The sequence below is a fragment of the Dipteris shenzhenensis genome, chromosome 13 (assembly GCF_047967505.1).
Source record: "Dipteris shenzhenensis isolate YYH24624 ecotype China chromosome 13, Dip_SZ_1.0, whole genome shotgun sequence".
Lineage (NCBI taxonomy): Eukaryota > Viridiplantae > Streptophyta > Polypodiopsida > Gleicheniales > Dipteridaceae > Dipteris > Dipteris shenzhenensis.
Window position 1 is genome coordinate 23015491 of NC_141608.1, and position 22538 is coordinate 23038028.

Sequence of the window (22538 nt, forward strand, 5' to 3'; positions counted from 1 at the left end):
ATGTGCAGAGTGGAAGGGATCGATTCTTGCTGCACTTAACCCCTAGGATTGTGGATAGGAATTGTGATGTTTCCTCCTTGAGGTGATGGTTAAGGATAGTGCGAAGTAATATGCCGTCCCTATGGATCAATGTGCCCTTGGCAAGGAGAGGCTGTACTTCAAGAAATTTAGCATCGATAGGCCATGTAGGGTATTTGGCACCTTGTGTTGGGAGTGAGAAAGCCCTTTGAATGATTGTACTATCGAGGATAATGCTGAGTGGGCTCTAATGTACAGTGATGGTGCCATACTTGCCAACCTGTGCATTGCTGGAGTGGTAAGAATGGAGAAAGTCCCTGATGTATGTGGTCATTGTAGGACTGTCCTCCAAGGATTTTAGGCTGTAATGCAAACTGCCTAGAGCCCTTTGCTCTAAGTAAGATGTTGCTTCCTTGGAAAGGCATAAGTCGATGTAGGTGGCCAAACAAGTTCCAATGACTGGGCCTAGTCAATGGTTGTGTAGGCTGGTGGTAGCTGGGGTGGCATTTGTTTTTCTTGGTCATGCACTGAATCCTCCTCGGAACTATCGCTCTGGACCACAAATTCCTGTGGTCGTGTTGTTGAGAGAATGTAGATGGCTGCAAACTCTGGAGGTGGTCTCGTGGTTGAGGCAGTGGGCTCTTTCTGCGCATCCTTTTTAGTGGCAGCATTTTTTCTGAACCTGATCGCTCGCCAAGACTTTCTCGATGTAACGGAATTGTTGAGGACGAATGGACGGTGGGTGGATGGCTAGGTTATCGCTACGAGATGGGCTCAAAGTAACTCACCATGTGAGGATGGGAGTAGGGTGGTGGTCAATGGAAAGGGAGGAGTGTCTTGCGTAGGGCTCGGAATGGGGAAGAGGATAGAGGAAAGATGTGAAAAAAGAAGAATGAGGGGGTGGAGTGGGTTTTAATAGGAAATGGGTGTAGGTTTAGGGTTAAACCCTAAACTCTTCCCAAGTCACAACTTTTCATGGTTAGCTCGGTTTGCTCTGCTGCAAAAAGGTGGAATGATCGAAATTGTAAGCTCTATGCATTCGTGTCCACTACCTAGCTTGATTTATTTATCAAGTGGCTTCTTTTTAAGAAATAAAGAAAATTTCTTAAGGTAGTAACCTAAGGTTGATGCTTGGGGTTGATATGTTTGGCTAGAGTTGGAAAATATTTTACTCTCCCTACCCTTGAGTGTTATGTTCATGAAAGTTTGAAGTAGTTTGTTTTTCACATACCTACATATGTTTACTCATTACTTGCGATGCTAGTCTCCTCGGCAGCGGCGCCAAATGTTGGCTCTTTCCCATGGCTTCCATAGGGAGAGGAGGGTATTCTCAGTATGCAGGGTTCTGAGGCTTTTTGTCACCTACAGATATATCGGGGTTGTCGTTTGTAGTATATGTGTAGCTTAGGACCTCGAGTCGTATTCCGATGAGAGACGTAGGCTTACGTGTGGTAAGCAAACATAGTGCATGCATGTGTAATAGGAACGTGTATCATCATGGTTGAGGTAATGAAGGCTTTCACCTTCATTGGAGGTTGCAGGGTTTAGGAGGAGTTCAAGGGTTAGAGGGAGGTTCAAGGTTTAGAAGCAGGTTCTAGAGTTTAGAAGAGGTTCCAGAGTTTAATAGAGGTTCAAGGGTTAGAGAGAGGATCCAAGGTTCATGGTAGAGTAAATGGTGGAGAACTTGTCTCCCTCGTAGATCATGGATGTAAAGGGTTGAGGAACTAAGGGTTTAGGGCGAGCATAAGAGTGGGAGAGGAAGAAGGTGTAAGAGCATGGGGGAAAGAAGAGAGAGGAGGGAGGAGGAGGAGGGAGGAGGAGGAGGAGGAGGGAGAGGGAGAAGGGAGGAGGAGGAGGTGAAGGGAGGAGGAGGAGGGAGGAGGAGAGGGAAAGGATGGGGGGTTGCAAGGTTGGACGAGAGGGGAGGAGGAGTTGCAAGGTTAGGACATGCTTTTGGACATGGAGTGCAAGGAAGCATGGACACTTAAGACAATTGCTTGGAATACCAAAGTAGAACTCAACACAATGCCCCAAAGAGTGCGGGCTTCATTCCATTATGGGGTATTTATACAAGTTGGAGAGCTTCTCTCCCTGCATGTAGGAACTGTAAGACATTCTCTCCCTACATGTAGAACTTGCATATAGAAGTTGCATGTAGGAGTTGCAAGTTGCATGTAGGCGTTGCAAGTTGCATGTAGGAGTTGCATGTTGCATGTAGGAGTTGCATGTAGAACTCGCATGTTGCATGTTGCATGTAGAACTCGCATGTAGAACTTGCATGTAGGAATCGCATGTAGGACTTGCAAGTAGAACATGCATGTAGGAATTGCATGTAGAAGTTGCAAGTAGAACATGCATGTAGGAATTCCATGTAGGACTTGCGTGTAGGAGTTGCATGTAGAACTCGCATGTAGGAATCAGCTTGCATGTTGAGGATTCCTAAGAGAGATTATTCCTAGCCTTATGCAAGTACAAGTGGAGCTTTGCCACTCTACACACATTTTGTACTACCTAAGTCCCTGTTGACACAAAGACAACACTATGAGCCTTGGTTGGGGGTAGGGGTAGCACTAGCCTTAGCTTTAGACCTCTTCAGAGGACATTTTTAAATTGTATGACTGGCCAAGCAATAGAGGAAAAGATTTCGAGAGATTCTTATAAAGGAGTTGTTGCTCTCTTAACACACTATCATTCCTATTTAGAATTACAAGAGTGCTTGGTAACTCCTCTATAATATCCATCTTAATGTAGATTTGAGGATTGCCTCTTATTAACTCCTATATAATATCCATCTTAATGTAGATTACCTCTTAGGTTGATAAAATATTATTTCTCAATATCTACAACATCACCTAGTCCACTACACAGGGAAGATAACTGATTGCATAGGGAGAGAGGTAAATTAGGAAGTTCTACCCAGACAGGTCACAATAAACCTAGGATGATCAAGAGAGAAGTCATGGGACCATCATTCAAGATATAAAGGCTGATGCCTCATAGTCCAAAGACCGTATGAAAGGGCACTAGCAACCATACTAGGTTGCCCAAAGAGGAAGACAAAGAATCCCTTTCTAAAGAATCTTACATTGGTAACCATGAGCCCTTTCCTCACCCAGTTTGTCATTACCTAGCTCTCAGTAATTGCTAAAGGAGGTTTGGCTCTAGGTAGGTTCCTAATTAGAGCATGAGTGCCACTCAATTGAGTCTGATAGAAGGCTATCATCTATGAAAGCAATTGCTCAATTGAGTCTGATAAAAGGCTATCATCTATAAAAGCAATTACTAGTTTACCTGCATGAGAGATGTTGCTCTCTCGTGGAACACCTTGTGTTCCTCCTAGATTCTCTCCTGCTCTCGACATCGTTCCATCAGCGTCAGCCTATGGATTCTCATTTTTTGTCAAAGCTTCAACATTGCCTTTGTCACCTCCTTTTGTAACTCCTCTATCTCTTCTAGGAAAAACCGTAGGTCTTCTCCCTTGGTGAGTGCAGTCGACTGGCTCGGTTCTTGCTTTCAAGGTTCCTTAATCAAGCTACACGAGAGCTAGTCTGGCACCTTTTCTACCTCCTTCTTGACTTCCACAAGTACTCCTTGACTTCCATAGGTACCACCTCCTTCTTTACTTCCATTGCATGCAACTCCTCTACCTCCCTCTTTACCTCCATCATTGCTTCCTGGTTCTGGGCTCCTAGGATGGGAGGTTCTACACTTGCATAGGGGCCTCTGAGATCTTGGGAGAAGGAAAAGTGAGTAGGAGTATTCGATCACATGGGAAGGGAGAAAAACCTACCTCTAGCCTTCCATGCAGTCGCCGAGTGACATGGATGAGCACTTTCACCTCTTCTTCCATGGGTTTCTGTGGTGGTGAGTCCCTTTCTATGGATATGCAGAGAGGAGTCTTGAAGATGCTCTGTAGTAGGCACTTTATCATTCTCCATCAACGTTTGTCCACTAAAAGAAGGCAAAGTTAGTTTTTGTCCATCAAAGGCTCAGAGCCCAAGGTGCAAATGACAGGTGCAAGATGCATGTTAAGAAGGGCATGTGTTGTAGTACCTTTCTCAAAATCTTTTGCTGAGGTGCACCACATTGTGGACAAGTTGTAGAGTCATATGTTCCTCTGTAAAGGATGCAATCATTGGAACATGCACTTGTAATCCATTCCTAATGATGCAAGCATTTTCTTTGGATCCTTTCTTGAGTCTGGCATTGTATTTCCTTTGGAAGTAGTGTTTGGAGTAACATTAGACATTGACCCATTCAATTAATTCAAATGCATGGTGAAAATAAGAAAATATGGTTTCTTCCCCATGCAAATGGTACCCAATGGCCATGATACTCTGCATGGGCCTGCAAATCACCTGCTCTAAGGCTCATGCAAAGTATCATGGGCATGGAATAACATTTGCATTGCTAGAAGACCACCTCCCCACATTTTGCATCACTGAATTTTTGTAGAGTTTAGAAGATGATAACATGTAGTGGATTGTGAACTTTTGAAATCTTGGAGCCTTGTTATAGGATCCATATCACTTTTTAATTTATTGCATCAAATTTGAATGAAATTTTAATAGGGTAAGGCCATGGCTTCATGATTGGTAATAGAACAACACTTGGTATGTCTCTAGGTCACTAAGGGACCCAGCGTTGTACCAAATCTTATCTACAAAATAGTTTTGAACGTCCACTTTTATTGGAAAAACCATTCATGGCATGCACTGGGACCTTGTGGGTCTATGACGTCGGTTTTCTATGGGCATGTTGGGCATCCATGGGCAAAAAGGGACCAAATTTTGATGGTATAAATATTTGTGCTAGGCATTATTGCATTTGGGGTAGCACGACACCTTGTTTAGGGTCCGTATCTCCTGTTTATCACACCTTGCACCTCTGAATTTTTGATACCATGAACCTTTGCACAAGCCTTAAACTAAGTTATTTTAATGCCCGTACAAAGTATCATGCCCACCGAGTACCATTCGCATGGCTAAAAGCCTCACTCCAAGAGTTGGAACAAAGAGAAGCCTTAAAATTTTGAGCTCAAATAAAAAATCGAGAAAATTAATGCCCACTTGATTTTCAACGTTCCTTTCAAAAGAAAATACCAATGTTAATAGTGATGTTGTAAGGGATACAACCCAAACCCCAAATCGTGTCACTTTCATACATATCTCTCAACCTTCCAGTGAACCTTCCACACCTTGGAACCACCTCTAGACCTTGCACCACTCCCTCTCTTCTTGGGTAGCAAAGACGTCCGGAGACACATACCCAACTCCAAAAAATGAATTTGTGCACCAAGTATGTTGATTTTGTTTTATTTTATCAAATATTCCCCCCCTTCCCCTTCTAGCGACCATTGACAACTACCATTCACTATATCCCATCTTCTCACAGATTGATGCTAAGGTCATGCAGGTAAATCCTCCACTCACACATGAAAAACCAATCGATCTAGAGGTGCCATTCTTTAAGGTTGACCTTGAATGGAATAGTGAACCTAAAGAAGGTACCCATACCAATAAGGACTCAGATTTTCCTTGGGACCTTGAAACAGAGGCTGAAAATGCTCAATTTGAAGATCATTCCCCTTCCCTTCCCCTTCCCCTTATCCCTTTTCACTTGTCTCTTCCCTTTCCTTTTCCCCTTTTCCCTTCCCACTTCTCCTTTTCCTTCTCCCTTTTCCTTCTCCTTCCCCTTGTATTCTCCTTCTTCCATCTCACTTCTCCTTCTCCTTTTCCTTTTCTCTTTACCTTTTCCTTTTTTCCTTCTCTCTTCTACTTCTCCTTCTCATTCCCTTTTCCTTTTTCCCTTCTCTATTCTCTTTTCCTTTTCCCTTCCCTTCTCCTTTTCATTACCTTTTTCTTTTTCCCTTCTCTTTCCCTTTACCTTTTCTCTTCCCCTTCCATTTTCCCCTCCTCTTCTCCTTGTTTCAAACAGAATGCATGCTTGAATTGAATGCATCCATTGCCCCTTCCCCTTCCCTTTATTTTAAATTAGGATGCATAAATTGAATGCATGTTTGCTTTTCCCTTCCCATTCCATTTTCCCTTTCCCTTACTTCTCTTTTTCCCTTACTCCTCGTCTTGTTTAAACTTTAAATTAAATGCATGTTTGCTTTGCTCTACCCTTCCCCTTTCCCTTGTTTAAATTAGAATGCTTATTTAAATAGAATGCATGGTTCCCTTCTCTCTTCCCCTTCCATTTTCCCTTCGCTGTCCCCTTCCACTTTCCCTTCCCCTTTCCCTTTACCTTCCCCATCCTCTTCCCCTTCCCGTTGTGATATTTGTTGATGGAACAACTGTTCGTCCTTTGACTCATGAGGGGTGAAGAACCAAGAGGTAGAAGAAGAGCAGTTGTTACTAGGTTCTTCCGATAGGTAGAGAGGAGTCATTCATGGAATTTTGTTTCCCCTAGCCATGGAATTTAGTTTTCCCCTTCCCCTTTCTTTTACCCTTTCCCTAACTCTTTCTCTTTTTCTAAGCAAATGTCATCTCTCTTTTTGTAAAGAACTTGCATTGAATGTTTAAATGTAATGTTTTCTTTCATTCTATGATGGATGGAAAGTGGAGGATCAATTGGAGGGTGTAAAAAGAGACCCTCTGATACTACTACCTTGGCTAGTATTATAGACAAGGCTCACAAACTACTCGTGCGGTTAGATCCCAGCAATAGGGAAAGATTCATGCAAGAGTTTGAGGAGGAGATACATCAAGTATCAGGTCTACCTACCTCTGTAGAGATCTCCCAAGCTACCACTCATGGTGGAGCTAGGGAGGGAGAGAGAGAGTGAGAGAGAGAGTGAGAGTCAACACAGACATTCTAGCTCTGGTACAACTTGGGTCCCCCTAGAAGATTGAAAATTTGTAAAAAAGAAATTTAAAGGATCCCAAGAGTCTGATCAACAAAAATTGAGCTCCAGTGTGACAAGGCTCGATTTTATGCTTTTTTTGAAAGTACCCAGTGTTTCTCTTCATTTAGTATGTACCTTTGGAATGCAACCTGTCAATCATTGAACTAACATATATTCTTGTAATGCTAGGGAATGAAAATGGGCATGCAATGTACGAACGAGGAGTATAGATATGCATCCGATAGTAGTACACAACCTCTTATGAACTAGCTCGCAAAGAGAGAGGAATTTGCGCCCTTGCTTGATGTAAGCCCTTACTACACCCATTTATTTTCAAATGCTTGAATTGAAAACTAAAAGATAGACTAACCTCTAACACTTGTGTCATTTGAATAGGAGGATGGAGACGAATAATTGGATCAAGCCCATCAAGAGGAACGAGAAGGTGGAGGGGACGGTGATGATGGGAGCAAAGATGAAGATGACGAGAGTAGTGAGGAGGAGGATGTAGATATGGGTAGGCTAGAACCTTCTATATAGGATGTAGATATGGGTAGGCTAGCATAGGAAAGTTTTGTACTCAAATAATCCAATATAATTTTTTGTACTCAATGTAAACCATGTACAAAAGGGCAGATAGGGTTGGCCAAGCCCTAATCTTCCCTAAAACAATTTATCCTAGAAACAAAAGCGTCGATATTTTTGTTGAAACAACTTTGGGATTTTTTAGGAACATTGATATTACCATCGATATTAGTGTCAAAAATCATTTACCAACGTCGATATTAGTGTCAAAATAAGCGTCGAAAATAAGCCTAGAAAAGTTTTCATAAGCATCGAAAACATTGTCGATACTATGTTTCCATTTTCATCAAAATACTATTTATCGATGAAAATATCAATGTCATTTGCAATGTTAATATTGATGCTTTTCTATTGACACTAATATCGACGGTAATTTCTAGATTTAGAAAAAAAAAACCAATGTATTTTTTGTTGAAAAAAGTGTTGAACATGATGTAAGTGGTTGTAATAGTGATTTCCCTGCTACTAAGAAGATGAAGAGTCCATGGGATAACACACCGAACCACATCACGCATACCCACACTGTTGGCATGGAAACCCCACAATGGGTCCATACTAGAACCTATGCTTACATATGGGCCATGGGCGTTTTTATAGATGGTATACATGTATATTAATATAAAGTACCAAGATAGCTTTCTTAGTTTCTCTATATTGACCAAACAAAGTATGATCTTAGATACTTCCTTTGACATTTTGAATTAAAGCAATAAATCTTGGGAAACTTCCAAAAAAAAAAAGCTAAAACTTTCAACTCCAACGTAAAATTTTTGCTTCTTAATGAATGTTTCAAACTACTTTTATTGGGATGTACAAACTTTAAACACCAGTTTTTCTTCTTGACAAAATTAATAGTTAAAAATCATCCATGATATGGGCCCTATATTCCTTTTCTTTATTTTTTTGTAAATTTACAAAATCCCTTATGTATGTAGAAGTTTTTTGAATTTTCGAGCTTAAAGACCCTTTATTCTCTAATGGAGGGGGTACTACTTGAAACCCCAATATAACATGTGTGTTCAAGGGGTATTATTAAAATCCCTTATTTTTAAATCATTAAGAAGATTATTAAATCCCTTAACTAGAAATCAATAAGGAGTTCACTATGTGAAAACCCTATATAGCAGGTGTTCAAGGATTAAAATGCCTTGTTTGTAAATCAGTAAGGATTTAAAATGACCCCTTTTTCTATGCAAACTTATAAATTTTTTGCACTAATAAAAAAGCCCATTATGTAAGTATATTGTTGTATTTAAAAAAAGGTGGGCTTTTACTGTGTTAAAAACCCTTTTTGTTAAACCCACGTGCTATGTTTGCATATGATGAGTGACCCCCAGAACCTAGGGTTACATATATTTTGGTGCACCCCCTAAAGGTATTCCCCTTTGAATTTAGTAGTCTCAAGTAATATTAGATGTGCTAGAACTTGTTATTTTTGAAAAAACTACAAGACTTTGTGAAACATGTGAAAAAGATGATAAATTAATATGCAAAGTATAGCATTGGAGGCAAGGAAAATGTGCATATGAGAGCACTAAAATCCATGCATAAAGATTCTACACCTTTTCAATTCTTACTATCAAGCCAACGTCTAAAGGTTCTAGCCCATTTCAATTCTTGTTAATGAGCCAATGCATCATCATCATTGAAAATACATACACTAGCACAAGTTTCAACATATACACTGCTTAGGGTTCTTGCAATGTATAAGTCAAAACTTTTTCGAGTACAATAAACCAAATTTCACTTAAAATAACATTTATAGTGAATCATTGATCCTTATGTGAGGATCAATAAGACCTCCTTATACTCATATGCTTGTGATTAACAAAGGTGAAACCTCATAGCATAGATACAAAGGATGCTTGAATTTGAGAGAACTCCCTTGCTTCAAGCTTCCAAGGCATGGAGTATAGACATTGGAACAAAACCACCACAAGCTTGATGCAGGACCATGTGAACTTGACACTCAATATTCAAAGTTAATGCAAACCACAAAATTATGTGTCTTAAGTAGTCACTCCACTATTATGCACAGTGACTTGTCTTTGTTCTCATATATCTCTCTTTTGCATTAGCTTGCTAAAAAGTTTGTATTTGGAAGCCCAATTTTTATGAGCACAATTTTTGTTTGTTGAACAAGACTAAGGAGCCATAATCTTTTAAATCCTAGGGGTTTTGTCACATGTGCATCCATTCTTATCATTGCACACTCTAAAGGTTATTATGAACTTCAACAACCAACATTGATCGTGTGGCACATTGATGCAAGTAGACTATATCCACTAATTGACAATCAATAACACATTGATGGGTGTAGATGTTAGGTGGCAACCAACTACCTTCTGTTTAACAAATTGGGATGTGTATCAAATCCCTTTCAAAGGGATATAAATTTTCTATCAAAAGGGAATAGTGCATTATGCCATCCAGATAAAATATGATTTTTGTGCATAGGGCCAAAAAGTGCACATACCCTTGATCTCCTTTAGGAAGATGAGATGTATAAAAAGAATTTAGTTGTAGATTATAGTTATGAAAATTCACATAAGGTGGTGTGACGAATATTTCCCTTTGTTATAAGTGAAATAGGTCCCCCCAATTCAAAATAATTCAAAAATATATTGATTAGTGGAAAAGCTAGGAGGGCAGGGGTGAGAAAGACAAGGTGGGGGGGAAGTATTCACTTAGTTTTAATTATTTACCCGTGCTCTTCCTTAAAGTCTCATTGGGAGCTTGTGTACAATGAAGTCATTATTTTTGTCTCGAGATAGATTAACATCAAAATTGGCCCCTTCAAGGGGTGTAGAATTAACCACAACACAACCTAAAATACACAATAGAATCGTTAGGAGTGGGCCGTTCTCAGTTTCTAGAAAAGGTATTCGCCTCTAGTGCGACCTCTAGGGCTGACTAGCTCCCGATAGATAAACTGCGCCAGAGGTTTGTGCTCAACGATGGGGAGGCCGACCTGATCCAAGCAGTGCTAGATAGCACCCTCGACTGGTGGAAATTGGTGTTGTCTTCCAATGCCTCATTGTTGTGCAGTAGCAATTGGAGTTCAAGCTTGGAGATGATGATGCAAGGTAACTCGGATCTAAACCGAAATGGATGATGAGGAGAGGCAGAGCGTGGTGGAAGGATAGGTTTAAAGGTATTTAGAAGGCCTGCATCGCAGAGAAAGCAAGGATGCCAAACTTGTGGTTTGTGTGTTAATAGCAAGGCTACATATTTTTTTGTTTTACAAAAACACCTTGTGAGTTAATTGCAAGGATATACATTGTGTGACTATGGCTATTGAACTCTAATGATATGACTTGTAATGAGTAGAGGACACCTTCCCTTGCCCCATGTGCAAACACTCTAACCAAGAACTTTTTAGCATTGCATGTTGAGCAAGATAGATGGAGGTGGATATGGCATGCTAGTTAAGATAATTTGCTAAGAAGGTAGGTGGATGTCTTTGACTATATTTTCAATTAGGAGAAGCCTTTGAGGGAGCCCTTCATATGGAAGGTACATGAAGGTTTGAAAGTAATTCTTCCTTGAACACTAATTGAAGAATTTACTTATTACAAAAACCAGATTATACTTATAGAAGGGGTCTATGTGACTTGTAGAAAAAGCTTAAAATTTTAGAAGGATTAGGGCCTTTTCCCACTTGTAGTTATGTTATGTAAACATAACTATTTTTGTTATTCTAAAGTTAAGCCCAGCATTTCCATTACACATTATGTTATGCATGAGGTGGTCTTAGCTAAAAATTTCAAATCCCTTTTCACACAAAATGGTATATCCTTAGAGTGTGATGTCCATTCTTTGATCTTCGAGTTACAACGGCTTCTTCATTTGAAGGGCTTTCCCATCTTGCATAGTTTTGACTTGGTCTTGACCTTCATAAATATGTAGCAAAAATCTTGATTGAAGTAGCATTCCCATTGCCCACTTTTAAGATTCTAACGGGCCGATGATTTGTGGGAAATCCTCATTGGGTGGGTTTAGTATTTCACATGCCCACCCATAATATTGAATGTGCATGGGTCCTACTGGTTCCAACAAACGTTGTGAGAATTCTACTGGTTGATTTTGAGTTCGAGTCTTGCCAGGGCCACCACATTTTAATGTCCTGCCTCGGGCAACATGCCCAAGTTGCTCGAAATTATTTTTCGTAGACATTCTAGTCGGTTTGGACCACGCTCCCTTGTCCTTAAACCCTTATATTCTAACTTCTTTCCCTTATCAAAAGTTCCTTAAGAGGATGCCCCCATACCCCCCTTAGACCAGGCGGTTTGCATTTAATGGGGCTGTCCCCATAGCATATCTTCAAGCGGTCTTGCAACCAGCCACACCACCTTCCGAAGATAACTTGGGGGGTGACGCCCCACACCGTCTACATTAGATGCCAACCTCTACACCCAGTTTTAAAGAGGGGCCAGCTGAATTTCCTCTAGTGGTGAGCCGGCTAGGTATTGCCCTATGGGGGACACCTTCCCTTCATCCTCCCCTCCATTGGGAGTACCTTGCAAAGATGGGGTGCATCTTCATTGGCAAGGCTATGGGGAAGGCCTCTAAAGTGGATATGTTTTAAATTTCCAAGCCTTTTTTTTTTCCAAAAAAATTTCCAAGCATTTCTACTTGTGGAGGTAAGGAATTTAAAAGCTGGAGTCCTTGTCTAGACTCGAGAGTCTCACCTAGTGTCCTTAGGGTAATATGGAGCTTTAAATGCACGTGCTTGGAAAGGACTTGTATGATGTGAGGCATTTGGAAAAAGGTGGACCGTAGAGGCAAATGCTATTGCTCAAAGCGCCATAGCCAAAAAAGATGCGTGGGCTGACAAAGTTGAAATGTTCAAACCGGCCGAGGGCTTTTATTATTTAGCAATTTAATCAAACTTTGCCTTCTCATTCCTGACAAAGGGTCATTCACGACCAGGCAAAGCAAACCAAACTAATTGAGTCTCTCAGACAGCTTTGAACAAATGCAAATCTGAGAGCTGGACCTACACATTGTACACAACAACACAACACAAACATTTAATAAAACACACACAAACAGAGAGCTCTCTGAGTGAGACACACACAGAGACACACAGACCTATCATCTGTGTTACCAGAGAGACGTGTGAGAACAGCCCATCATGGGATGGATGGAAAATTCAATTATCGAATGGATGTAGAATGTAATAATTCAATTCATCTAGAGGAGTAGATTGAAAGGCACATGGATCTAACTATCTATGTATAATCAGTGAACGATTGATGATCCACCTGCGTTTGATAAAGTCTACCTTTGAATCTCAACTTGTTACCTGTGATGCAGTTGACCATTCTGTACTACTGACCTCTTCACTTCTGGCGTCTCTGATTTCTCTCTCTCTCAGTCGTAGAACACCAGTTGTAGGTAAAGATCTCTTCAACTCAAAAAGCTTCGCATGGTATGTCCACTTTCCTCTTCTCTACAGAGTTCGCAGCCACCACCATGGACTCTTTCCTGTACTTATTCCCCAGCTCCCTCTGCCTCTCCCCTTAACCCCCTCCTCTCTCCCCTGTTTCTCAAACCCCCCCCCTCCTCCTCCCCTTCCCCCTCCCCCTCTTCCCCCTTTTCCAGTTTCCCCTTTTACTTTCGCACTCTTTGCGACTCCCATCGTCTCTGCCTTGTTGCAGCTCGCACCAACGATTCCTACATCGCTTTCGAAACCGCCCACCTGCCAGCCTCGCTCCAGAACCCCCCCGCCTTCATCTGCTGCACCACCCACAAAGCGAGCTTCCTCGTCTGAGCCTCTCGAGTATCTATCTGAGCCTCTCGAGTATCTCCCTGAGCCGGACTGCTTTCGTTCTGGTTGAAAAATCCCATTGGAGCCTGCAACCATGGCGCAGGCCGTTGAGCTAGAAAATCTAGACATATGGGGGACGCAGCTTAGAAACACTCTTAGCAGAAGCATGAGCAAAAATGTCAGGAACCCGAGCATTAGAAGTTGGTCGTCGCGTGGTACAGATAATGTGTTCACTCGCTCTATGCAATCCAGAAAAGAACCTCAGGATGACGACGAGGAGGCGCTGAAATGGGCGGCCTTAGAAAAGCTCCCGACTTATGATCGGATGAGAACTTCCATCTTGAAGAGTTTGGAAAGTGGAAGAGTTGTTACTCAAGAAATTGATATCGCAAATCTGGGTATTATAGAGCGACAGATGCTCATCGACAGGTTGCTGAAGGTCACGGAGGAAGATAATGAGAAGTTTTTGATCAAGCTCAAGAATCGACTTGACAAGTATGCGCTTATAATCTTCATTTGAGGATTCAGAATTAGCACGACCTGTTGTTAGAGCGAAGCCGTAATTTGCAAGTGCGACATGGCGAGAATTGCAACTCCGCTGCGTATTGATTGACTGTGTTTTTTGGCTAAACAGGGTGGGTATACAGTTACCGACGGTAGAGGTGCGCTTTGAGAACTTCACAATAGACGCTACTTGTCATGTAGGAGGCAGAGCTTTGCCTACGCTATGGAACGTGATCAGGAATTCTGTGGAGGTGAGAGAACATCGGGCACGAATTTTCTCTTGTTTGGGAGTGGTTCGACGATTTTTCTGAAAATCTCGGATTCCTATGCAGGGATTGCTCGATATACTCCACTTATCTGCAGCGAAGAAGGCCCATCTTACTATTCTTAAAGAAGTTAGTGGCATCCTCAGGCCCTGCAGGTGATTTTACCTGCCTACTGAATACAAGAAATTATTCCGACTCGTTGAGCTTGTCCCATAACAACGGTTTTTACGACTCCCATGAAAATTGTAGCATTGGTATCTCGTCGACATTGTTTCACGCTGTTTCTTTTACAGAATGACACTTCTTCTAGGTCCTCCCGGATCAGGAAAGACGAGCCTCCTCCTAGCTTTGGCCGGTAAATTGGATCCCTCTCTCAAGGTGAGTTACGGATGGACATACAATCTTCTTCTGCTATCAGTTCGTCTCATCCTGTCTTCGCAATTACCCCTCCTCGCTAATTACTCTATGTGCAATTACCATTTGACTTTGAAAACGCATACAGACAAGGGGAAGCATCACCTACAATGGACATACTCTTCGCGAGTTTGTTCCTCAGAAGACTTCTGCATATATCAGCCAGCATGACGTGCATATAGGAGAACTAACGGTGAGGGAGACACTAGATTTCTCTTCCCGGTGTCAGGGAGTCGGTACAAGATCTGGTAAGCAAGATTTTACATTTTGATACAGTAAAACAGGGGCACCGTATAAACGTGTATATTTAGAACAACAAAATTCTGAATTTGTACGAGTGGATATATTCTAGTCTTATAAAAGGTATATTTTGCAGAGTTGCTGATGGAGCTTGCAAGGAGGGAGAAATCTGCTGGGATTTTTCCTGATTCCGAAATTGACGCATTTATGAAGGTATGGTAGAAGGAATGTTGGTGCTACTATCAAGAGTAACTTGCTTATGGACGTGTTCCTAGGTAAACGTTTCTATATCATTTTGAGTGATGTTTTGAACAGGCAACGTCGTTGCAAGGGATTAAGCGGAGCCTTCAAACAGATTACACTCTGAAGGTATGTCTAAGAAATTACTAATCTTTGAGAACACCTGGTATAGTATACCTTAAAGGTACTTTTCCTTTGACGTCTGTTTTGTTGGTTGTGGTGAAGATCCTTGGCCTGGACGTATGTGCTGATACTATGGTTGGGGATCCTATGCGACGAGGAATTTCAGGCGGACAGAAAAAGAGGGTGACCACAGGTAACATAGATGGAATCGGATCGTTGCCGTCTTCCTGCCTATGAAAAACAGATTCCTAGTGGAATGATTGCTTCACATTTCTGCTCTGCCTATTGTTTCCAGGAGAAATGACAGTAGGGCCAACCAAGACCCTATTCATGGATGAAATTTCCACTGGTCTGGACAGCTCCACTACTTTCCAAGTGGTGAAGTGCCTTAAACAGTATGTGCAAGTTTTGGAAGGGACCATGTTGATGTCTCTTCTGCAGCCTCCACCCGAAACCTTTGAATTGTTTGATGATGTGCTTCTGCTTGCAGAAGGACAGATTGTATATTTAGGCCCACGAGCGAATATCTTGGAGTTCTTTGAGTCGTGTGGCTTTAGGTGCCCAGAAAGAAAGGGGGCTGCCGATTTCTTGCAAGAGGTAACTACTGAGGGTCCTTGAAGGCCATTTTGAATTGTGTTGTTTGCAGCTTTGCTAGATGGTAACATATGAATTGGCACACTATACAGGTAACATCCCGTAAAGACCAAGAGCAGTACTGGTTTGAGAGACGGCCTTATCGTTATGTGCCAGTAAAGGAGTTTGTTGATCGATTTAAGCAATTTCACGTTGGTCTTCGTCTTGCTGATGAGCTATCACGTCCTTATCCAAGAGAAAGGAGTCATAGGGCAGCACTGACCTTTCAGAGATTTTCAGTCAGCAAGATGGAGCTGTTCAAAGCATGCTTTGCTCGTGAATGGCTTCTTATGAAACGTAATTCATTTGTATATGTCTTCAAGGGCGTGCAGGTGAACCTTGCTCTCTCTCTCTCTCTCTCTCTCTCATGCACATACATATAAGGTTCTAGTATCCTAGTAATATGGTCAATCTCATGTTCTTGGAGAGTTGTCAGGCCATTCCACAAGTTCACAGACGCATAGCAGTCTCTAAGTTCATTTTGTATGCTTTGCAGCTGCTCATTGTGGCATTTATTGCAATGACCGTGTTTGTACGGACAAGAATGAAAGCAGACTTTGAAGATGGCACTTATTATCTTGGGGCACTGTTTTTCTCTTTGGTTATCATTATGTTCAATGGTTTTGCGGAGATGTCATTGACAATTGTTAGACTTCCAGTATTTTTCAAACAGCGTGACCTCTTATTCTACCCTGCATGGGCGTATACACTACCAACGTTTGTCTTGAGAATCCCACAGGCCATTATAGAGTCAGGCCTTTGGGTCTCGCTCACTTACTATGTGATTGGGTTTGCCCCAGAACCTAGCAGGTATAGATTTGAACTTTTTGCTGTATCCTCGCATCTGTTACAGCTGTAACTTCATGTTTCTTAAGCAACCGTGTCCAGTAACACAAGTTAAGATTTGATGGTATATTCAGGTTTTTCCGGCAGTATCTTCTCCTCTTTCTGATGCATCAGATGTCATCGTCTCTCTTTCGGTTGATTGGTGGAATGTGTCGTTCCATGATCCTTGCTAACACAGGGGGTTCATTTGTGCTGCTAATTATATTCATGCTTGGAGGATTTGTCATCCCAAGAGGTATAAGCTTTCCCTTTTGTTAGCTTGCTTTTTAGAATGCGGTCCCTCAGTTCATAATAACTTTACAATGAGGGACTGAGAGAGAATTTGGGTCTGCAGGTAAGATCCCCAAATGGTGGGTATGGGGCTATTATGCTTCACCTCTTGCATATGGGGAGACAGCAACTACGATCAACGAATTTCTTGCTCCTCGATGGGTGACTACCTATTTCCTTATAATGACATTTAAAAAGAAGAGCTTCCTGGATAAACTAGCATTGTTCAAGAATAAAAAGAAATTCACTTACGAGCTCTCTTCCTTATTCTTGGGCTCTCTATGCTCCATGTCAGACTTCAAAGTTTGTGTGTCTAAGCCTTAACGTAACTTTGCGTGTAGGGTACGATTCTAGTCTCAACGAAAGAAACTACTGGGGTTTCAGTACTCAAAAGCCGTGGGCTTTTTTATGAGCCTCACTTTTACTGGGTTGGAATTGGTGCCTTGCTCGGATTTATTGTTATCTTCAACCTTCTTTTCACATTGGTGTTGTCATACTTCAGCCGTGAGTATTGTCAGCAGCTTTGTAGCTATGATTTGAATTCCGATAGTATCTATGCTAGTTTGCCAATGCCTTTATATCATTTTGTGCAGCAATTGGGAAGCCTCAAGCCGTGATTTCTGAGGAAGCATTTGCTGAAATGCATTCCGTTGAAGGTGGAAGTGAGGCTGCTGTCTTAATTGATTCAACAAAGAGGCGCTCTAGACGAAAAACTTTGCCAAGATCTTTGTCCTCTTCAGATGAAAACAATGCTTGTAAGAATAGTTTCTGTCCTTAATAAAGTGGTTGTGTGACCTTCATGTCATTGCCATTGGGCATTCTCTAGAAATAACAAGGTTTGGCTCTATGAGCTATATCAAAAAAGAGTAGTCTGTGCATAGAATTTAAAAATTGATGATGACACTTTCTGCAGTTGAAGTACAGATGCATCGCATGACAAGCAGCTCACTTCATGTTGACAGCAATAATAATGCTCGGATTGAAAGGGCTGTAGTGAAGCGTGGAATGTCTCTTCCATTTCAACCATTGTCAATCTCTTTTGAGGATGTGAAATACTTTGTGGACATGCCTGTGGTAAGCTACACTTGTCTATTTCCCTGACCTCTGCTACATTTTGGTTCTAAATTTTGCTTCTCCATTTAAACGGGTAGTTACTGATTGGGATTGTATAATTTGTAGGAAATGATGGCACAAGGAGTCACAGACAACAGATTACAATTGCTGAAGGGGGTTACAGGATCTTTCAGGCCGGGTGTGCTCACTGCTCTGATGGGGGTCAGTGGAGCAGGAAAGACTACTCTCATGGATGTGCTTGCAGGCAGAAAAACTGGAGGGTACATTGAGGGAGACATCCGCATATCTGGCTACCCAAAACAGCAGGAGACTTTTGCTAGGATCTCTGGCTATTGTGAACAAACAGACATCCATTCTCCTCAGGTTACTGTTCGTGAGTCTCTCATCTATTCTGCCTGGCTGCGTCTGCCATCCACCAGTGATCGTGACACGATAATGGTATGCCCTTAAACTTTTTGAGCCTGATGACAGTTGTTTTAAGGGAACTGAATTTCTAGTAAGTTCCACTTGCCAGTCTGGCATAAGAGAAAATGCTTGTTTGTTTATTGTTGAAAATGGTTTTTTGGCCTATCCAGCAATTCGTGGATGAGGTGATGGAACTTGTGGAGGTTGATAATTTAAGTGGTGCCTTAGTCGGCCTCCCTGGTGTCAGTGGTCTCTCAACAGAGCAGCGAAAACGGCTTACTATTGCTGTAGAGCTTGTGGCTAATCCTTCAATAATTTTTATGGATGAGCCTACATCTGGGTTGGATGCCAGAGCAGCAGCCATTGTTATGCGTGCAGTAAGAAACACAGTGGACACAGGACGGACAGTGGTGTGTACCATTCATCAGCCGAGCATTGACATATTTGAAGCATTTGATGAGGTATGGAAAATTGATGCTTAGATAAAATACGGTTCAGCTCTAAAGGTATTTTGAAGCGTTCTGTTGGCAGCTTTTGTTGGTCCTCTAACGTCCATCATGCAAGGAGAGTTCTTGTGAATGCACTTGGATAATGAAGCTCCTCTAAATATGGTTCAGGTTCTAAGTGTTTGAAGCGCTCTCTTTGCAGCTTTTGTTGATGAAGCGAGGTGGTCAGGTCATCTACGCAGGACCATTGGGCAATCAATCTCATAAGATAGTCGAATATTTTGAGGTGAGAAGGGTGTTGAAGTGTTCATCTGAACTGAACAGAAATCAGAGAGAGAGAGAGAGAGAGAGAGAGAGAGTTGTGTATAGAAAACTCAAAGAATGGACCCATGCATATCTGGGTAGTACCTAGGAGAGCGCATAGTGTCTCTCCCAATTGTAACAAAGAGAGCTAAAATCTGAGTTCCAAAAAACGTATGAACTATCGGAGAGAAATTGGGTGGGATTGTCCACGGCATGATCGTCCCCAGCCTGCATCACTTTGATCGTCTCCTGACACCATGCATGGAATTTCTGGACCTTCTGGGAGGGGAGCTACGATGGGACCTTGTCACTATTTTAGTTTTGATTACTCCATTTTCTGCGTCATAATGCTCCCTTATATAAGACTTAGTAATGTGTTCGCATCTCAATGCATTAGATAATCACTGTGCCCTATAATGCTCCCCTGGATAATTGTTCTGTTTGCATCTCAATGCTGACCACAAACCAGTTGTAATCCTATCAAATTATCTTTGCAGGCTATTCCTGGAGTTACTAAGATTAAAGACAAATACAACCCTGCCACATGGATGCTGGAGGTCAGTTCTATGGCAGCAGAGCAACGCCTTGGTGTGGACTTCGCAGACATCTATAGGAGATCTTCCCTTGCCCAGTAAGCTTGTGCCTACTATCTACTGCCCCTTCTGTAACACATCTACAGTTCCATATAAAGATTTCTAACGTAAAAAAAATTGTAGGCGCAACAAAGAGCTGGTGAAGGAGCTCAGTCTGCCAGCTCCAGGGACAACGGATCTGTACTTCCCTACGCAATACTGTCAACCTTTATGGGGCCAGTTTAAATCAGTATTGTGGAAGCAACATTTAACTTATTGGCGGAGTCCAGGATACAACTTAGTTCGGTTCTCATTCACTTTTATATCAGCTTTGATGTTTGGCTCCATTTTCTGGCAGCGCGGCTCAAACATGTGAGTAATCTTCCGAAACAGAATGGCATAGGGCTGGCTCTCAGAGTTCGTATTTTATTTCAAGTTTATCAGCTGTGCCTTTCTCATGGCATAATTATTCGGATTGAACAGAACGAAACAACAAGACCTGCTGACTGTCATGGGAGCTATGTATGGAGCTACACTGTTTTTGGGTATAAACAACTGCTCTACAGTGCAGCCTGTCGTCTCTGTTGAACGTACTGTATTTTACAGAGAGCGAGCAGCTGGAATGTACGCCGCTATGCCATATGCTTTCGCTCAGGTAAGGTTCTGCAACGTTTATCTCTTCTTCAATTTTGTCAAGGCTGCTCTAATTAATAAATCCAGTTCATGCTTTAACTTACTAGAATTTGATGGGGTTTTCAGGTCGCCATCGAATTGCCCTACGTGTTCGTACAGACAATCTTGTACGCTTTTATCGTGTACTCCATGATGGGATTTGAATGGGTGGCTTACAAATGCCTGTGGTTTCTTTTCACAATGTTTTGCACTTTTTTGTACTTCACGTACTATGGAATGATGGCTGTCGCCATTACTCCCAACCATCAAGTAGCAGCCATCGTGGCATCAGCTTTCTACGCTGTCTTCAATCTTTTCTCGGGCTTCTTGGTGCCCAAACCGGTAAGCTTCGACCAGATAACTGTAGTCGATTGGAGAGTGATGGGTGTACAAGTTTTCGGCTTCAATTCTGAGTTTTTATCCTCCATGTTTGTGCAGAGAATACCGAAGTGGTGGTCTTGGTACTACTGGCTGTGCCCGACTGCATGGACCATGAACGGTCTCATTTCGTCTCAGTACGGTGGTGATAGTAAGTTCATAGGGATAACCAATTCCACAGGAACGTTTCAGGAAGAAATCACCGGCTATTTACGCACAACCTTTGGGTTTCACAAAAGCTTTCTTGGCGAGGTGGCAGCAGTGCTTATCATCTTCCCGCTGTTCTTTGCTTTCATGTTCACCGTCTGTGTGAAGGCCTTGAACTTTCAACGCAGATGAGATCGATGCAACTCGCAAATCGTTCAAGAGCTCCTAACATAGGCAGGCATGAAAACGGCTGGGAAACTCTGGCTTGTTGCGAGAGGAGCGGAATGAACATCAGGATCATGGCCGTGGGCTGCAGAAGCAAATTTCGGGAGGCAGAAGAAATGAGACAGAGGTTACTGGCAACAGCTGGAAGTGTGCTCACTGATGAGTGAGCAAGGACCAGAGATTTGAGCAACTGGATTGTTGGGTTGCAAGGCCCATGGATTGGAACTCTCGAGGCCAACCGATTGATCAATCTATAATTCATGCAAGAGTGTATGGGCTGATGGATGGTGGATGCTGAGGACTGCTTCCGAGTCTGATGATCTTAGTACAATGTAACTGCCAACAACAAAATGCACAGAATACCATAGTACAATGTAACTGTCAACAAAATGCAACAGAATACCTGAAGTGCAGAGACCCATGATAACCACAAGCCTTTACCTTGCCTTGCCCTCTTGTAGAATCATCCACCCTCAGGATCCTATCACATACTTAAAAATGCACAGAATAATCCGAGTGCAGAGACTTTTGATTACCACAAAGCCCTGCCTTTTTGAACCTGATTCATCCTGCCATAGGATTGGATTCTATTTCGAGCCTTATACTTTTCAGTCATTACATACAGAAATTGAAGCTTTAAGAGCTTATTGATCACAGCTTCTTGCTACCATAGCGTAGCTAAGGGGAGAGAATTCTGTCATTTGTTAAGCATTTGTTAAACAAAGTATTAACCCAACAATGTATAAGCTTGATGGGGAAGACGCAGATCAATCTCTAGTCGCCTCAGTCCTTCGGAGTCCCTCTGATTGATGGTCACCACTCGTGAACAATTAGCCAATTAGCTAAGCATAGTATTTCGCTTATTTTCTTAGTCATACCCAAATTGACAGAAAAGATACCATGTCATCGCTTAGCTAAGCAAATGTATGACATGGTATCTTTTCTGTCAATTTGGGTATGACTAGAAGGCTTTTCTTTCAATCCTCATCGATTGACGATTACGAAACTTAAAAACCACATGAAGTCTAGCATTCGTGGGCACATAACTCCCACAGGACACCCTAAATGTCTAAGGACTCTTGGGGAATGGATATCACACGTAGCTTGTTTGACCACTTTGGTCTAGCCTTTTAGGATAGTGACAACACACTAGACTTCTATAGAGAGATTGCATGTTGAGAGGCGGAACTGTAATATAAATAAATAAACGTGTTGGCTTTTATAATAAGAAAAAAAAAAAAGGAGAGTAATATTCGGCCATTGGTACAATGCATATTGTCCAGGGTTCCCATACAGGCAAAATATGACTACTCTAAAACAAAACTTCTCACACTAGGACAAGTCCCAACTCACCAAGACAAACCAACTAAGGAGTCCTTCCTATCGTCACCCCTAGGTCTACTAACAAACTCTTAAGCAATCCCAACACTGCTTCTTGTCTATATCCCACTCCCACCTCATCATCAAAAGCCAAGTTATTCCGAATACTCCACATAGCCAACAAGATTGTTGCATGAACATGTTGCTAGTAGGTGCTAGTGTGGATGGCAATCC

At 42.0% G+C, this 22538-nt stretch overlaps 1 protein-coding gene across 1 annotated transcript; it reads left to right on the top strand.

Annotated features, from left to right (window-relative positions):
• Positions 1 to 13037: 13037 nt before the first annotated feature.
• On the top strand, positions 13038 to 21710 carry LOC147895183 (ABC transporter G family member 36-like). The gene is made up of 24 exons (XM_087383495.1): positions 13038 to 13721; positions 13861 to 13981; positions 14063 to 14151; positions 14290 to 14374; positions 14499 to 14658; positions 14787 to 14863; positions 14966 to 15019; positions 15116 to 15206; positions 15309 to 15610; positions 15700 to 15978; positions 16143 to 16456; positions 16567 to 16727; positions 16827 to 16924; positions 17104 to 17266; positions 17356 to 17517; positions 17676 to 17836; positions 17942 to 18274; positions 18412 to 18702; positions 18890 to 18973; positions 19488 to 19621; positions 19707 to 19934; positions 20046 to 20217; positions 20322 to 20576; positions 20673 to 21710. The coding sequence occupies exons 1-24, from the start codon at positions 13321 to 13323 to the stop codon at positions 20949 to 20951; spliced, it is 4494 nt and encodes a 1497-aa protein (XP_087239621.1). The 5' UTR covers positions 13038 to 13320; the 3' UTR covers positions 20952 to 21710.
• The last annotated feature ends 828 nt before the right edge of the window (positions 21711 to 22538 follow it).

Bases quoted from the DNA above. Each gene is read 5' to 3' on its own strand.
- LOC147895183 (XM_087383495.1), top strand. From the start codon at position 13,321: ATGGCGCAGGCCGTTGAGCTAGAAAATCTAGACATATGGGGGACGCAG. The intron at 14,375-14,498 runs GTGAGTTACGGA...AAACGCATACAG, and splicing joins AATTGGATCCCTCTCTCAAG to ACAAGGGGAAGCATCACCTA. The intron at 16,728-16,826 runs GTATAAGCTTTC...TTGGGTCTGCAG, and splicing joins AGGATTTGTCATCCCAAGAG to GTAAGATCCCCAAATGGTGG.